The sequence below is a fragment of the Gekko japonicus genome, unplaced genomic scaffold (genome assembly GCF_001447785.1).
Source record: "Gekko japonicus isolate JY-2015 unplaced genomic scaffold, Gekko_japonicus_V1.1 scaffold1122, whole genome shotgun sequence".
In the NCBI taxonomy this organism is placed as follows: Eukaryota; Metazoa; Chordata; class Lepidosauria; order Squamata; family Gekkonidae; genus Gekko; species Gekko japonicus.
This window is the reverse complement of record NW_015166456.1, coordinates 384,306-397,277: the sequence shown is the minus strand read 5'-3', so window position 1 is coordinate 397,277 and position 12,972 is coordinate 384,306. Positions and strand designations below refer to the sequence as shown.

Genomic DNA, 12,972 nt, shown 5'->3' with positions numbered 1-12,972 from the left:
CTTTCTCCACAGATCTCAGTCCTCGTTTAAATTTGCATCTGCATTCACCTCATTTCCCCATCACATTTTCTCTTTGCTTCTGCATTTATTTTTGGGCATTCAGCCATCAGATCCCTACGCCTTCATCCTGGGTTATCCAAGAGTGCTTTTGCAGCACTTCCAAGTCAGAGCTAATGCTAAGCAGACAAGTTTCCTCAGACTTTGCAACGCTGCCTATTTTCCACCCATCACCACCTCTGTTTCCACACCTTTCTTTTGTCACTTCTCCCTCCCACTCTGCACTTTTCTCCTTCCCTCTTCCACCTTTTCCTCTCCTGAATGGCAAGGGTACCTCATCATTTTAACTTTTTAATAACTCTTTTCAGTTCTATCACTAATGTAGATAGATAACTGATCTTGATATGTGTTCTCCCCCCCCCAGCAGGGTAAGGGCTGAGGTCTTTTGCACATTGGACACTTGGGAGGGATCTTTTTCCCCTTCCCCAAAGCCAATCTGCACACAACTTGGAGGGCAGGTAGAGGGGCAGCCTGAGGAAGTCCTCTGCGAGTCTGATGCTTCTAGCTTGCGGTGTGTGTGTGTTTGACACTCTCCTCCATCCTTTGCACATTGGACCCTAGGGAGGGATCTTTTCCCTTCCCCCAAGCTAATCTGCATGCAACTTGGAGGGGGATGTATTAAAAGGAATGACAGGATTGACCACTGGAAACAATGGGAGAGGCTTGAAGGCCCATTTTCCTTTTTTTAATTTAAAATCTTTGGGACACCACCATTCCCAACAGACCAGCCAGCACGCCGCCGAGCTGGCATCGCTCCATGGGTTGTGCATGCCTGGCGCAGCCCAGCAGCAGCTAGCCAAAGGGGGCAGGAGAATGGGGAGGAGAGGAGAGAAAGAGGAGGAAGCAGTGTGCCCCATCCACAGATCACAAGTGACGTTAACCACAATTAAGCAAAAAATGTGGGTTTTGGTTGTAGATGCAGGATGCATACACAAAAATAAACTGGAGAAAAAAGAACAGTGTAGAAGGCAGGGACACAGAATACAGAGTCAACCTTAAAGTCTCAATTGCTCAGATTCTCTGGAGTAAGCTACAGTGAGCTGTTAGTCCAGAAACAGGTCTTCTGCCTTAAAACTGGAACATTTCAGGGGAATCAGTGCACACTAGCTAGAGACAAGTTAAGAGATGTTTCATGTGATTAACCAGTGCCTCAAATTTGTGGCCATTTTTAAGCAAACTGCAGAGAGACTTCTCCGTATCACAAATATTTGTAACTGATACCATGTGGAACCTCTGGTTTTCATGTTCTTGCCTCAAACCCCAAAGGCTTTGTAGAGGCACAGTGAAAATCACTGAACAGAAAAACAGGTGAACAGAAGCCACATGTGAATGACTTGCAGTCTGAAGAACACTTTATGTGATTATGTTCATAGTCTTCACAAAGCAGAAACATGTTCATATAAAATTGGTCTTAAAATTAGAAAAGATTGTTAACCTATTGTTTGGTACATTTTAGTTCTATTTTAAGAGAAGTCACCAAAAAGTCATGTAACCAGTCTTCATTGTGCTGATTTCATTTAAGAGAAACTGACTTTGTTTTCTACTTGATATTCCAATACCTAAGAACTTAATAAATATTTATCATGGGTAAGGAACACATTCTTTGGAGAGGACTCCACAATACCACATGGCACTAACAAAGGCAGAGTTCCCCCCCATCCCACTTTTAGCCAGTAGCTGCCTATCTCAAAAAGGTGATGCTGAGATTGGGGTACCAAGGTGGATAAAAAGCCAAGCCAATATTATGTCACTGCAGCCTTACTATAAAGTTATATACTTTGACTTTATATTGATATAGCAAAATATACATTCCGGCTTTTAATTGCTATATTTACATCTAAGTGTTTATTTGCTACATGGCAATATAAATGAGGTGAAATGAAATGGTTTATTTTCCCCTCCTAAGAATGCAAAACAAAAAACAAAAAGGTGCTAATGGGAACTTAGAAATCCATATATATCTCAAAAAGCTCTTGAAATCTTGGTTTTAATTAACTCTGTGATTTGCCTTTTGAACACAAGAGGGCACTCAAGGTTTTATATTGTTTTCCAATATTACACTCCTAAACAGTTACACAGTAATATCGAAGTAACAACACATAGAACATTCAATAAATCACTGCGATTTAACTAATGAAATAACATATCTTGAAGCTTTCAAAAATAAAAATTTAAACTGTGATAGTGTCAGTTTCCATTTTCTAGATAATCTTATACATTAAGTCCTTTATTAAATAAATCAGTTATTATGTACCCAGAAGTAAGGAAAACAAAACTTGTTCAATTGTATTATTCTAAGCCTATCATGTTTAATAGCTGACATAATACTGGAAGGTGTAAGAAAACCTTCTCAATCTTAATAAACAACAAACCATTCCCAGTCTAAATCAACCCCCCTTTATTCATAATGAACCAGAAAGAAAAAAGGCTTTGTCTTTGGAAAACATTTGTACAAACTACTGAATACTAACAATACTTGAAATTGATGCTGCACCATCCCTTTAAATGAAAGGGAGCAGCAAGACAAGCAGTCTGCCTGGGGGATTAAGAAAAAGAGTGTGTGTGAATAGGGATTGAGGAATTACGGGTTCAAATTCCTGCTCAGCCAAGAATCTTGCTTTCCTCCACCTTAACAATTACCTCAGTTGTGCCCTGGACTCTTATGAAGAAGTGAAGTATATAAAAGAAATAAATGTGTGGCCAGGAAGCTTCCAACTGCAAGCAGAAGGTGCTTGTGGATGTGCGTCTTTCCCACATCCCCCCACATGCAACCCTCTAAAAGATAATGCTAGGCATTGGAGAATACCACTAGGCTGCAGCAAGCTATGGGAACTGAGTGACATTGCTCCTATTTTCTTTTGCTCTGTTGGCAGAACAGGTAGTTAGGTTGGTTGGTGTTGTTGTTTTTTGCCTGATTCCCTCTTCTGTTCCATCATCATCATCACCATCACCATTACCACCACCACAACCACCATCACCATTATACCTAATCCCCTCTTCTCACTTCTGTTCCTTTATTTGATCACAATGGGTCTTACCTCAGCCTAAATGAAGAAAAATTATCTTCACCTCAACTATATTATTCTTACATCCAAGCACTAATTCAGTTGTCTTTTCTCCCTTTTTATGGTGGAAAGCCACACAGAACAGGATAATGGAACTAATTAACATTTGGAAAATCTCACAGATCAGATATGGCTATTTCATATTACATTGCTTTATTTATTTATTTTTAAAGATTTCTGTGCTGCCTTTACACTATCTTAAAATATTTAAACAGAATATAAAACAAAACACACTGCTAGGACCCCAGTTTAGAAAGTAAAAACGTTCATCCTCACTAAATATTTTTAGGCTCATGAATGGAGTCTAGCTTGCTCTCCATCCTCTGGGGAAAAGTTTTTTTTAAAAGCCCTTTACACCACACAATGCAGATTAACGTTTAAATGATCAACAGCACTTGCCAAACATCATGTCACCAGCAAGGAGCATGGTAAACTGTGCTGTGTGAATCAAGCCAAAGAAATAAAAGTCAGCCAGTCATAGTTCTGTGCTCTGAGCACATAGTAATGAAGTGTGTATACTCTGAAGCCACTCTCTGACCAAGGAGATAATGGTTTGTGTGGAGCTACATGTCCACACTGCAGCTCCTGTCTGGGCAGGAGGGGTCAATAAATAATGTTAGTGGTTCTGGAGCCTCTATAGGACCCATGATCCTAAGTAATACTAAATCCTTTCCATGGGTTAGTTCTTCGCATATCTTCACTAGGAGACAACTGCAAAAAGTCATTTTGTGATAAAATAGAAATTTATATGCATTCAAACTGAGACCAGATAGATGAAATTATATCCCTCCCCAGCTTCTCAAAATTCCTTGGTCATCCTCCTATTTTTTAGCTTCATGCAGGCCACCTGGTAATAGTCTCAACAGCTGCTAAAGGTAAAAATGCAGAAAGAGCAGCTCCAAATGGATGTACAGCAATGGGAAGAAGCCAAACAGCTGCAGTGAGAATTATTTAGACTAGGCACCAATCCAATATTTAAGACAACACCAGGAAAGAGAAAAGTGTAGCAGCAGAACCTACAGCATAAATTTAAAAAGAGACATGATGATGGGATATTGTAAAAACTGAAAATGTTCATAAAATATATCCCAAACAATTCTCTAAAGAAATCTACCCAGTCCCTGCCAATCATGGTAGGGGGGCATTTTTGCCCTGTTTAGGGGCTCTTAGGTGGTAAGAGGCTAGGTGCCATATGCAGTCCTGCCATTGGAGGGGAGCTATTTATGCTTGCTCCACCTCCCAAGAACAGAATTTTTACTGCTGTGGTGTCCCCACTCCCCCCCCCCTTTGGCAGTATGGGATTAGTTGGAAGCCTCAAGGTAAAGCAGGACTTTGGGAAGCTCATTACCAAATTGGAGGGGCCCTTTTTTACAAGCTTCACATTGTTTGATAACAGAGGGTACTTAATGAAGACCTAGTTTATTTGACTGATATACCTCCATTTTGTTGGCATTACACCATGGCTATTTTACATTTTGATCCACTAAGGCAGTTAGACCTATAGTCTAGGCAATGGCTGCCTTCATTCCCTTCAAACAAGCCAATCAGATTCTGCTATACCAGTTCTCATTCAAACAGGCCAATCAGGTCACTTTCCCATCTTCCTCTCATTCTCTAGTTGGAAGAGCAGCACAATTCCATTCTGTGTTATGCTTTCTCTTACACTAACTGGAAGAACTAATGCTAACTTTCCCAGCTTTTCCTGCTTCCTGGTAAGCCCACAAAATCTATTTTTGTTTGATCCCTATAACTGCTTGAGGAATAACATACTGTTTCGTGCTAGGCATGTGCCCGGCGTGAGTAACGGGGTCGCTGACGCTCTCTCTCGGAAACAGATGGGGAGATTCCGTCAGCTGGCCCCGGAAGCGGACGAACACCCGGTAAGGATGCCTCCCAGTTTCTGGCGGGTATAGTTAATAAAGTGGCCCTTGTTTAACCCCAAAAATGGTTGTCTGTCTCGTTATTCCCCTGTGGGGGCAAACTCTCCTCCTCAGATCCCTAAGCCCTAACTAGTGTGTCTATTTCTTTATCAACAGAACTAAGCCACTCTAGACAACACCCTAATGTAACAAAGGGCAGGTAATCCCTCCCTCCCTCACTTCCTTTCTTTCTCTCTTCCCCTCCTCTGCTTACTTCTTGTCCCCTTTATCAAATTCTCTGAGGTACATACTGCTCTGTGGGGGTAAATACTGGGTGGGAGTGTTGTAATTCATGTAATTCATGTTGAAATGTACTGAAATACTGCTCTGACTTTTACCCATATGTCTGATTCTCCTCAATAAACTTTGATCATTTCAATTTATTACAGCAAACGTTTTCCTTTCATAGCCTGCTCTGGGGCTCCATCACTTTTCATTTCAGTCCCAAACCTCCATTTTAGTCTGGTCCTGAGTCCTGTTCACCTGGACCAAGGAAGTTTGCACATGTCTCCTTGAACACCTTTGGTAATAACATTAGTAATAAACAATGACAGCTGATTTGATATCTTATTCTGTCCAACCAAACTAAAATTGTTTGAAGCTGTGGGAAAGGTGCTTTGCTTAGAGTGAGTTACGATCAAAAGGAAATATAAGGCTGGCCCTTGTATATTTTGTGAGACTTGTTTGTTCTGTAACTACAAGGTTTCTTTGTACTTTCAGTTTGGGGAATTCATTATTTTATTATTGAAATGCATTTTAAAGAAAGGATTTTTTTAAAAACAAACTGTAGTTACTTAAGTGTTTTTTCTCATTCCAAGTTCAAACTTGATACTTTTGCTATTAAAGCATGTACCTGCAATTTGCTTGCATTAAAAGGCCATTCCATTAGGGAAACGCATTTGCTTTTGCAAATAGGAGAACCAGAGGCAAGAACTCAAGGCTTGCAGAACACAAGATTGCATGACCATATTAGGCGTTGCTAGGCCCGTTACTAGGAATTGCTGAACTTTGCTTGTTATTCTGTTATTGCTAAGAAACTTGCTTAACTGCTGTCATGAAGAAAGTTAACACCTGGGTGATAACAGGAAATCTTGTAGCCTTCCCACAAGAGACATGTGATCATCCAAGGATGTTTGTGGTTTTGAAAAAGAACACAAAGCTTCAGACTTCATGGTCAATGTCTGTGATAATCTTGCATGCTAATTATAAGAAATGACCAGGAAAAAAAATGATTTTTTTACTCTGTGGAAAATCTATATAAGTATCTGCTCAAACCTGCATTCGGGGTACACGCCCTGTTGTGAAAGTGCTCTGAGAGGTGCTTTTGGCTGTACCGCGCGCTTAATAAACAACTGTTGACTCTCCTTGCTGACTCCCTCGTGGTCTCTATCTCAGTTTTCCCGCTACACTATGTGGAAACTGGCTTCTTTGCATGTAATGTAACTGTTGATTTTCTGACTGTGCTGTGCACGTGCAGATTTGGATCTAAGCCACTACCTATCTTACAGAAGCACTGAATTGCAGTTAAAATCATGGTCAAATCTGTAGTCAGCTTTAACATGTAAACAATAAATACCTGTTTCATTAATTTCTTCTTGGCCAGTATATGAGGAAAAGATCTTGACAGAAAATGGATGCTGTTGTTCTCGAAAATTATTTTGCAGGTAATCCATCAGCACCACATAACCAGACTGTTGCATGGTAAGGACCTCACAGAATACTGCCAGCTGGGAAAATGTAGCAAACGTTTCATAAGCCAACATACAAACCAGGAAGTTTGATTTTAGAAACCTGAAAGTGGTCTAAATAGACTATATTACCATAACAGACTTGCACTCCATAATGGCTCATGCAGGAGTGGCAAACTCAGGTCAAATGTACCATTTCCCTCCCTGTGCCTGGATCCTGCCAACATTATCTTTTTGTTCATTACAGACATGAACAGATTTAACTTTTCCAGTCCACAAGACATAATGGTTAATTTGCTGTCTTCGTTTTCAGCTTCCTCAACACATCCTGATTAACCTTTCTTCCACACCATATTGCCACAATCTGATAATAACTGCTCTGGGAAAAATGGCATGCAATGCACTTGCCCAGCATAATCTTCCCAGTGCATTCATCGGCTTATTAACAAAAAGTTATGACAGAGATAAACTTTGGTGTTCTTACTGGTGCCCCAAACATGTTTCATCTTTTTTTTTTCATGTTCTGAAGCCACATCACTTGGAGGCAGCCCAGTTCTTTTGATTTAAGTAATTATACTAACAAACCTGTGAAAAATACCAATTTAGCTTATTCAAATACATTTCTATCAGAATAGGAATAGCTATTCAAATATAGTCACACTGGGGGAAAAGGCATGGCTAAAGTGCGGCTTTTTTGAGCTGCATCAAAAGAGAAGCGTGGCAGCGGGATCAGACAGATCCCCCCAGCCGCCGTGCAGGTCCTCCCTGGCACAATCAGATGCCGGGAGGAAGCCACGGACCGGAGAGCGAGGCAAGCCCGCTGCGCATGCGTGTGCGTGCGCAGTTCGGCAAGACCTCGCATCCTGCGGGAGAGACGGGCATGCCGGCAATCAGACGGCTGTCCCTGCAGCGGATTTTCCGGTAGGTACTAGTGTTTTCTAGGGGTTTTTAAAATCCGCACCTTCGGCTGGAAGAGACGGATCGAGGACGGGTGCACACCGCTTCCCAGATGTTGCGGTGTGATCGCGCCCGCTTGATGTGCCCCCGATCCGTCCCTCTTGCGGATCTAATCCTCCTGTGTGACGGGGGCCATAGAATGTCTTTCCTCATAGTAGATATAATAGCAACCCTACCCATGCATTTCAAAACAGACCAATGCAAAACTGTGAGGGTACTGCACTCCACCCCAAGAGACATGTAAGCAAAATTTCCACTCTGCTTTCTTCTTGTTTGTGGCATAGTTAAGTTTCCAAAGGGCTGTTTCACATAACACCAGTACACTATTCACATAATATTTTTATTAAAACCAACCAAATGACACACAGCTGTGTGCAAGCTTTTGAGTTCTCCAAAACTCTTTTACAGGTTAATGTCACAAAAACAAAACAAAACACCCCAACCATAGGAAAAGGAAAATGCTTCAGGACATGGTGTTCAGTCCTAGTTCAGTCTGTGTTCAATGTTAAATGCAGAGTTGTTCCAAATGTTTCTCGTATCCATTTATACCCAGCTTCTTTGAACAAGAGGTAAGGACCATGCCACTCCAGTCTTATTCCATCAGCACTGGCTTCCAGTTTGCTTAATTCAAGGTGTTGGCATTGAGATTGAAAGCCCTACATGGCTTTGGGCCAGCGTATCTGAAGGACTGACTTCTCCCATATGAATATACCCGTCCACTCTGATCATCTTTAAAGGTTCTGCTTTAGGTGCCCTTGCCATCTGAGGTTAGGTGGGTTTCAACCTGAGAAAGGGTGTTCTTGGCCATGGACCCCAAACATTAAAACCCCCTCCCCAGGGAGAATCATCTCTGTATCATTATCTTCTGCCAGTGGGTGAAGGGTTTTGTTTTGTTTTGTCCGGTGTACTCCCAATAAATGTTATTGGCCCTCCTCCCTGGTTATTTTATTATGTGTGTTTGTTTCAATGCTTTTATTGTTAAAATATTTTATATATACTTTATTTTAAACACTATTTTAATGTCTTAAATGTTTTAATGTTGAAACATTCTGTTGCTTTGACATTTGCTACCTTGTATACGCAATTTGAGTGGAAAGGCAGCATAGACATGTTTAAAATGAATAAATAAAATGGTTTCAATTCTCAGAAAATATCAGATTCCAGTGAACGGAACTATTCTACATAAACAAGCCTATCTTTACTATCTGTACTTTAAGATGCCCAGATCCATCTTAGGGATCTCATGCATAATTTCGGCTTATAAAATGACCACCCTCCAAAGCCCTATGTACCTAGCCAGCTTTGAGGGGGAAATTATAGGATCCCTCAGATGCAGGTGGTAAAATCTTGGATCATATAAAGCATTACTGTTGGATCTGCTAAATTTGATAGACCAGAAATCGGAGTTCACAGAGATGTAGGCAACATTCTAGCCACCAAAAAACATGCACTTTTTGTAACTAGTGGATTCAGGAGCAATCCTAAACAGGTGTACTCACTGGGGTTTACTCCCAAAAAAGCGTCACTGGGATTGCAGCCCAGGCCACCTTCTTTAGCCAGTTGTAAAATGATGTACTTGATTAAGTGCCATACGGATTTCACCTCCACTGCATAACAACTTCTTGTTGAGTATTTTATCCACTCAATATACTCCTTATGGCCCAAATGCCAGATAAACTGTACAGATTATGAACTATCTCTATAGGCCAGTATTCTGTGACCAGGATTTTTGTCAATAATCTAACTTCATAGGGAAAAAGTTTTTAATATGTGACTGTGCCTATGAAAAGTGATTTCAAATAACATGCCAGCTAGCCATGACAAAAAATTGCATATAGGTTTTCCATGCCATTATGAGCAAATATTTGTTCTATACAGGTCACATAGATTACCTGGTTTTCTGAAATGTTAACAGTATCTTTAAATACAATCCATTCAACCGTCTCTGAGCAGGGAGGCATTGACAAAGATCCATTGTAAGTGTAATATTTGTCGGTTGAATTTGGCAAAAGGTTCAACAAAGTAAAAGGATTCAGTTCAGTTTTTTTCCCTGTAAAATAATATTAATAAGCAAACAGTGATGACATTTCTAAAGCAAGACTGCATAAATAAAAATGAAGCCATAACATTTCTTTAATAATTACAACATCCTGGAGCTTCTTTTGGTTCTAAGTTCCAGGCAGAAAAGTGTTAAAAGTACCTGCATATGACCATAATTTTGTACATGGTGTGGGAGGGTCTGCAATTCAGGAAAGAAAGAAAAAAGCTGCAGAATGTGTGTAGTTCACTCTGTGAGCTTCTTTGCTCCTGCATAGTTGAAGAAACCACAAAAGTTACTTAGGCTCAAGCCCTGTACACACAACCCTTCCATGCATTAACTGAATGTGCAGAGAGGGAGAGAAGGCATAAACAAGCTGACCTTGCCACCCACCCCCACATGATCACCGATTCATGAGCACAGCACCTATGCATGGAGGCAGTGGACACTCCCTCCCTGTGATTGGCAATGTTAGGAAAGCAGAGTCACTAGTTGTGGGGAGGAAGTGTATGCGTGTGGACACTGCCTCTGCATGTAGGGACCATGCGCATGAGCCAGCAAACGTGGAGACGGGTGGGAGGATGGGGCTAGCATGCTCATGCTTGTTCTCCCTCTCTGTGCGCTCAATCTGTGCATGGAGCAGTGTTCCCTCTAAGCTGAGTTAGTGTGAGCTAGCTCACAGTTTTTTAGCCTCCGACTCACACATTTTTGTCTCAGCTCAGGAAGGATGGCTCCAGAGCACACTAATTTATGCAGTAGCCAAATCGCTCGCTCACAACTTTAATGCCAGCAAGCTCACAAAGCAGAATTTTTGCTCACAAGACTCCACAGCTTGGAGGGAACATTGGCATGGAGGTATCATGTGTACAGGGTTTACCTGATACTCAGTGCAGAAAATTATAATCTGAAGCAGTGATTTTTGAAAAACTGTGGTCCATAACTTTCTTTCAGGTGGACAGTGCAACCATGATGAAGTTTAACTTTTAAAATGTAAGCAGAAACAGGGATGCTTCTTCAGCAGAGCAAGCAGTTGAAAGTGAAGATTTAAATAATCTCCCTCCATTTTGGTAATCTGATAATCGGCTTTCAGTAATATGGTCTAAGTGACATGGAGCATGTGCACACATGGAACCTATTACCTACCTAGCAAAGCCCTTCCATGCCTTTGGAGTAACACATTTGTTCTTTTGGTTGCAATATTACTGAGCACATGGAGGAGTTGTTTTTTTTTATTTGGAGGCTGCTGCCTATTTATTTATTAATTTATTATTATTTATTATTCACATTTTTATCCCGCCCTCCCCGGATATGGCAGGTAGCAAAGAATAAGTATACCAGAAGCAATGGCCACCAGATTTGCCCCGGGCTGCTTTTGTGGCTGTAGGCTGGGGAGCGAGCAAAGGGGAAGGATTTTTCCTTTCAGCTGTTTGGCAGGAGTTGAGGGCCCCAGTGTCTGGCCCCAGCTGCAGCTTGGGCAGTCAACCAGGCGCCAAGCCTGCTAGGGAGGGGAGGTGCTTCCAGGAGGTGTGGGAAGCCAAGGCTTTCATTCTGACCCACTTTCCTCTGGCCCAATCTGCATTTAGCATTTGCTCAGTTGTTTTACCAAACCCACACTAGAACAGAAAAAGATGCAGTTCAAAACCACATTCAACTACCCCGGGTGAAAGCGGCATGCAGTCTGGACACTGTCATAAAATGCAACACTCAATCAAAGTGAAAGTGGCATGCAATGTAGACGGGAATTTCTGTTCCAGTGTGGGTTTGGTATAACAGTGGAGCAAATGCTAGATGCAGATTGGACCTTTACTCAGGGAGCCGTGGCTGGAGTAGCCACCTCAGTCAGGTCCTGATTCCCCTCTCCGGTTGCATTTCACAGTGGTGTGTGGGATGTGGATTCTGTCGCATGCTCTTGTCACAGCTTTTATAGGTGGTTTTGGCATTAGGCCAGATTCAAGTCTGGGGGGAAGCCGAGCCTGTGTGCTTGCTTTTCCTGGTCTGGGGACCCCATAAAGGATCTTGAAGGTGGGGGCTGTTCCACATCATGCCCAGCTTGGGGGCTCGTGCCTGGCTCTAACTCTCAGGTGGCAAGGAAACCACACAGTGGAGTATGTGCACATGGGACCCCTGGGCTTCCCATCCTGTGGTGCTCCTGTAGCAGGGTTGCATCATCAGCCAAAAGGTAAGTTGCCTGATGCTGGATCTGTGCCCTATCCTGCAACAGTACTCCTATGATTGTATTCAATAGAAGGCTATGGCAATTCTGTCTCCAAATCAACTTGGTTTGTGTGTTACTCTCCCCTGTGCCCTTGTTCCCTCCCTCACTCCCTTGGTCTGCAACAGTGCTTTGAAATACTATGCAGTTTAAATATTCATGAACTTGAGTTCTGCAGACCATGTGACTACCTAAAATCTATTCTCTGGAATCCCTAATGATGAAAATTCTACCACTTCTCAAGGAATTCTTAAATGTGTGGGGATAGAATGTTCTTCTGAATTATAACCCCATATCTATGGTGCTCTTAGTTAATTTTTCAGTAACAATAAACAGCAGCCCTTTCATTCTTCCATCAAAGCGGGCTTTCTAATTGCTTAAGCCTGTTTTCATGAATGCTCTTCTTTAAACATTATCATAACAATATACAATTATGATGGTTTCATCAAGTGGATTCAACGGAAATTTAAAGTGGTGCAAAAAAATCTGAACAGGGTATGATTACACTGGAAAGAGAATTTGACTGTGTGGTAGACAGTTCAGTGAAAATATGAACAATGAATACAGTAGCAGTGAAAAGACAAATTCTATGTTAGGGATTATGAAAAAGGGATTAAAATGTAACACTGCTAATATTTCTGTAACTCCATGGTGTACCACATTTAGAATGATGTGTATAATTCCAATTGCCACATCTTAAAGTGGCTATCATTAAACTGCAAGTAGTTCTGAAGGAAAAATACAAAATTATCAAGGGATCCGATCAGGTTTTTTCCTACAAGGAAAAACAAAAGTGTTTGGAGCTTCTTAGTTTAAATGATACAGATTTATAAAATTATCCTTTATGTTGAGAAAATAGAGAAAAATATTTCTCCCTCTCATACAGTTAAGAATCTAGGGTCATCTAATTATAGTACACACTTCTTCACATATTTAATATGGCATTTTCTGTGACAAGACTTGGTGATGAAACATAGACTTAGCACAGCTTTAAAAGATTGGACAGACCTAGGAGCATAGGTGTGTTTGCCATTAT

General features: G+C 41.3%; 1 protein-coding gene across 1 annotated transcript in view; it reads right to left on the bottom strand.

Annotated features, from left to right (window-relative positions):
• The window catches only part of PTPRZ1 (protein tyrosine phosphatase, receptor type Z1), a 194,514-nt gene that overhangs the window by 66,336 nt on the left and 115,206 nt on the right, over nt 1–12,972 (bottom strand). The window contains exons 7-8 of the mRNA XM_015412036.1: nt 9,579–9,736; nt 6,618–6,768 (exon numbers count right to left, since the gene is read on the bottom strand). Coding sequence (XP_015267522.1) covers nt 6,618–6,768; nt 9,579–9,736 — 309 coding nt within the window. The remainder of the gene's footprint in view (nt 1–6,617; nt 6,769–9,578; nt 9,737–12,972) is intronic.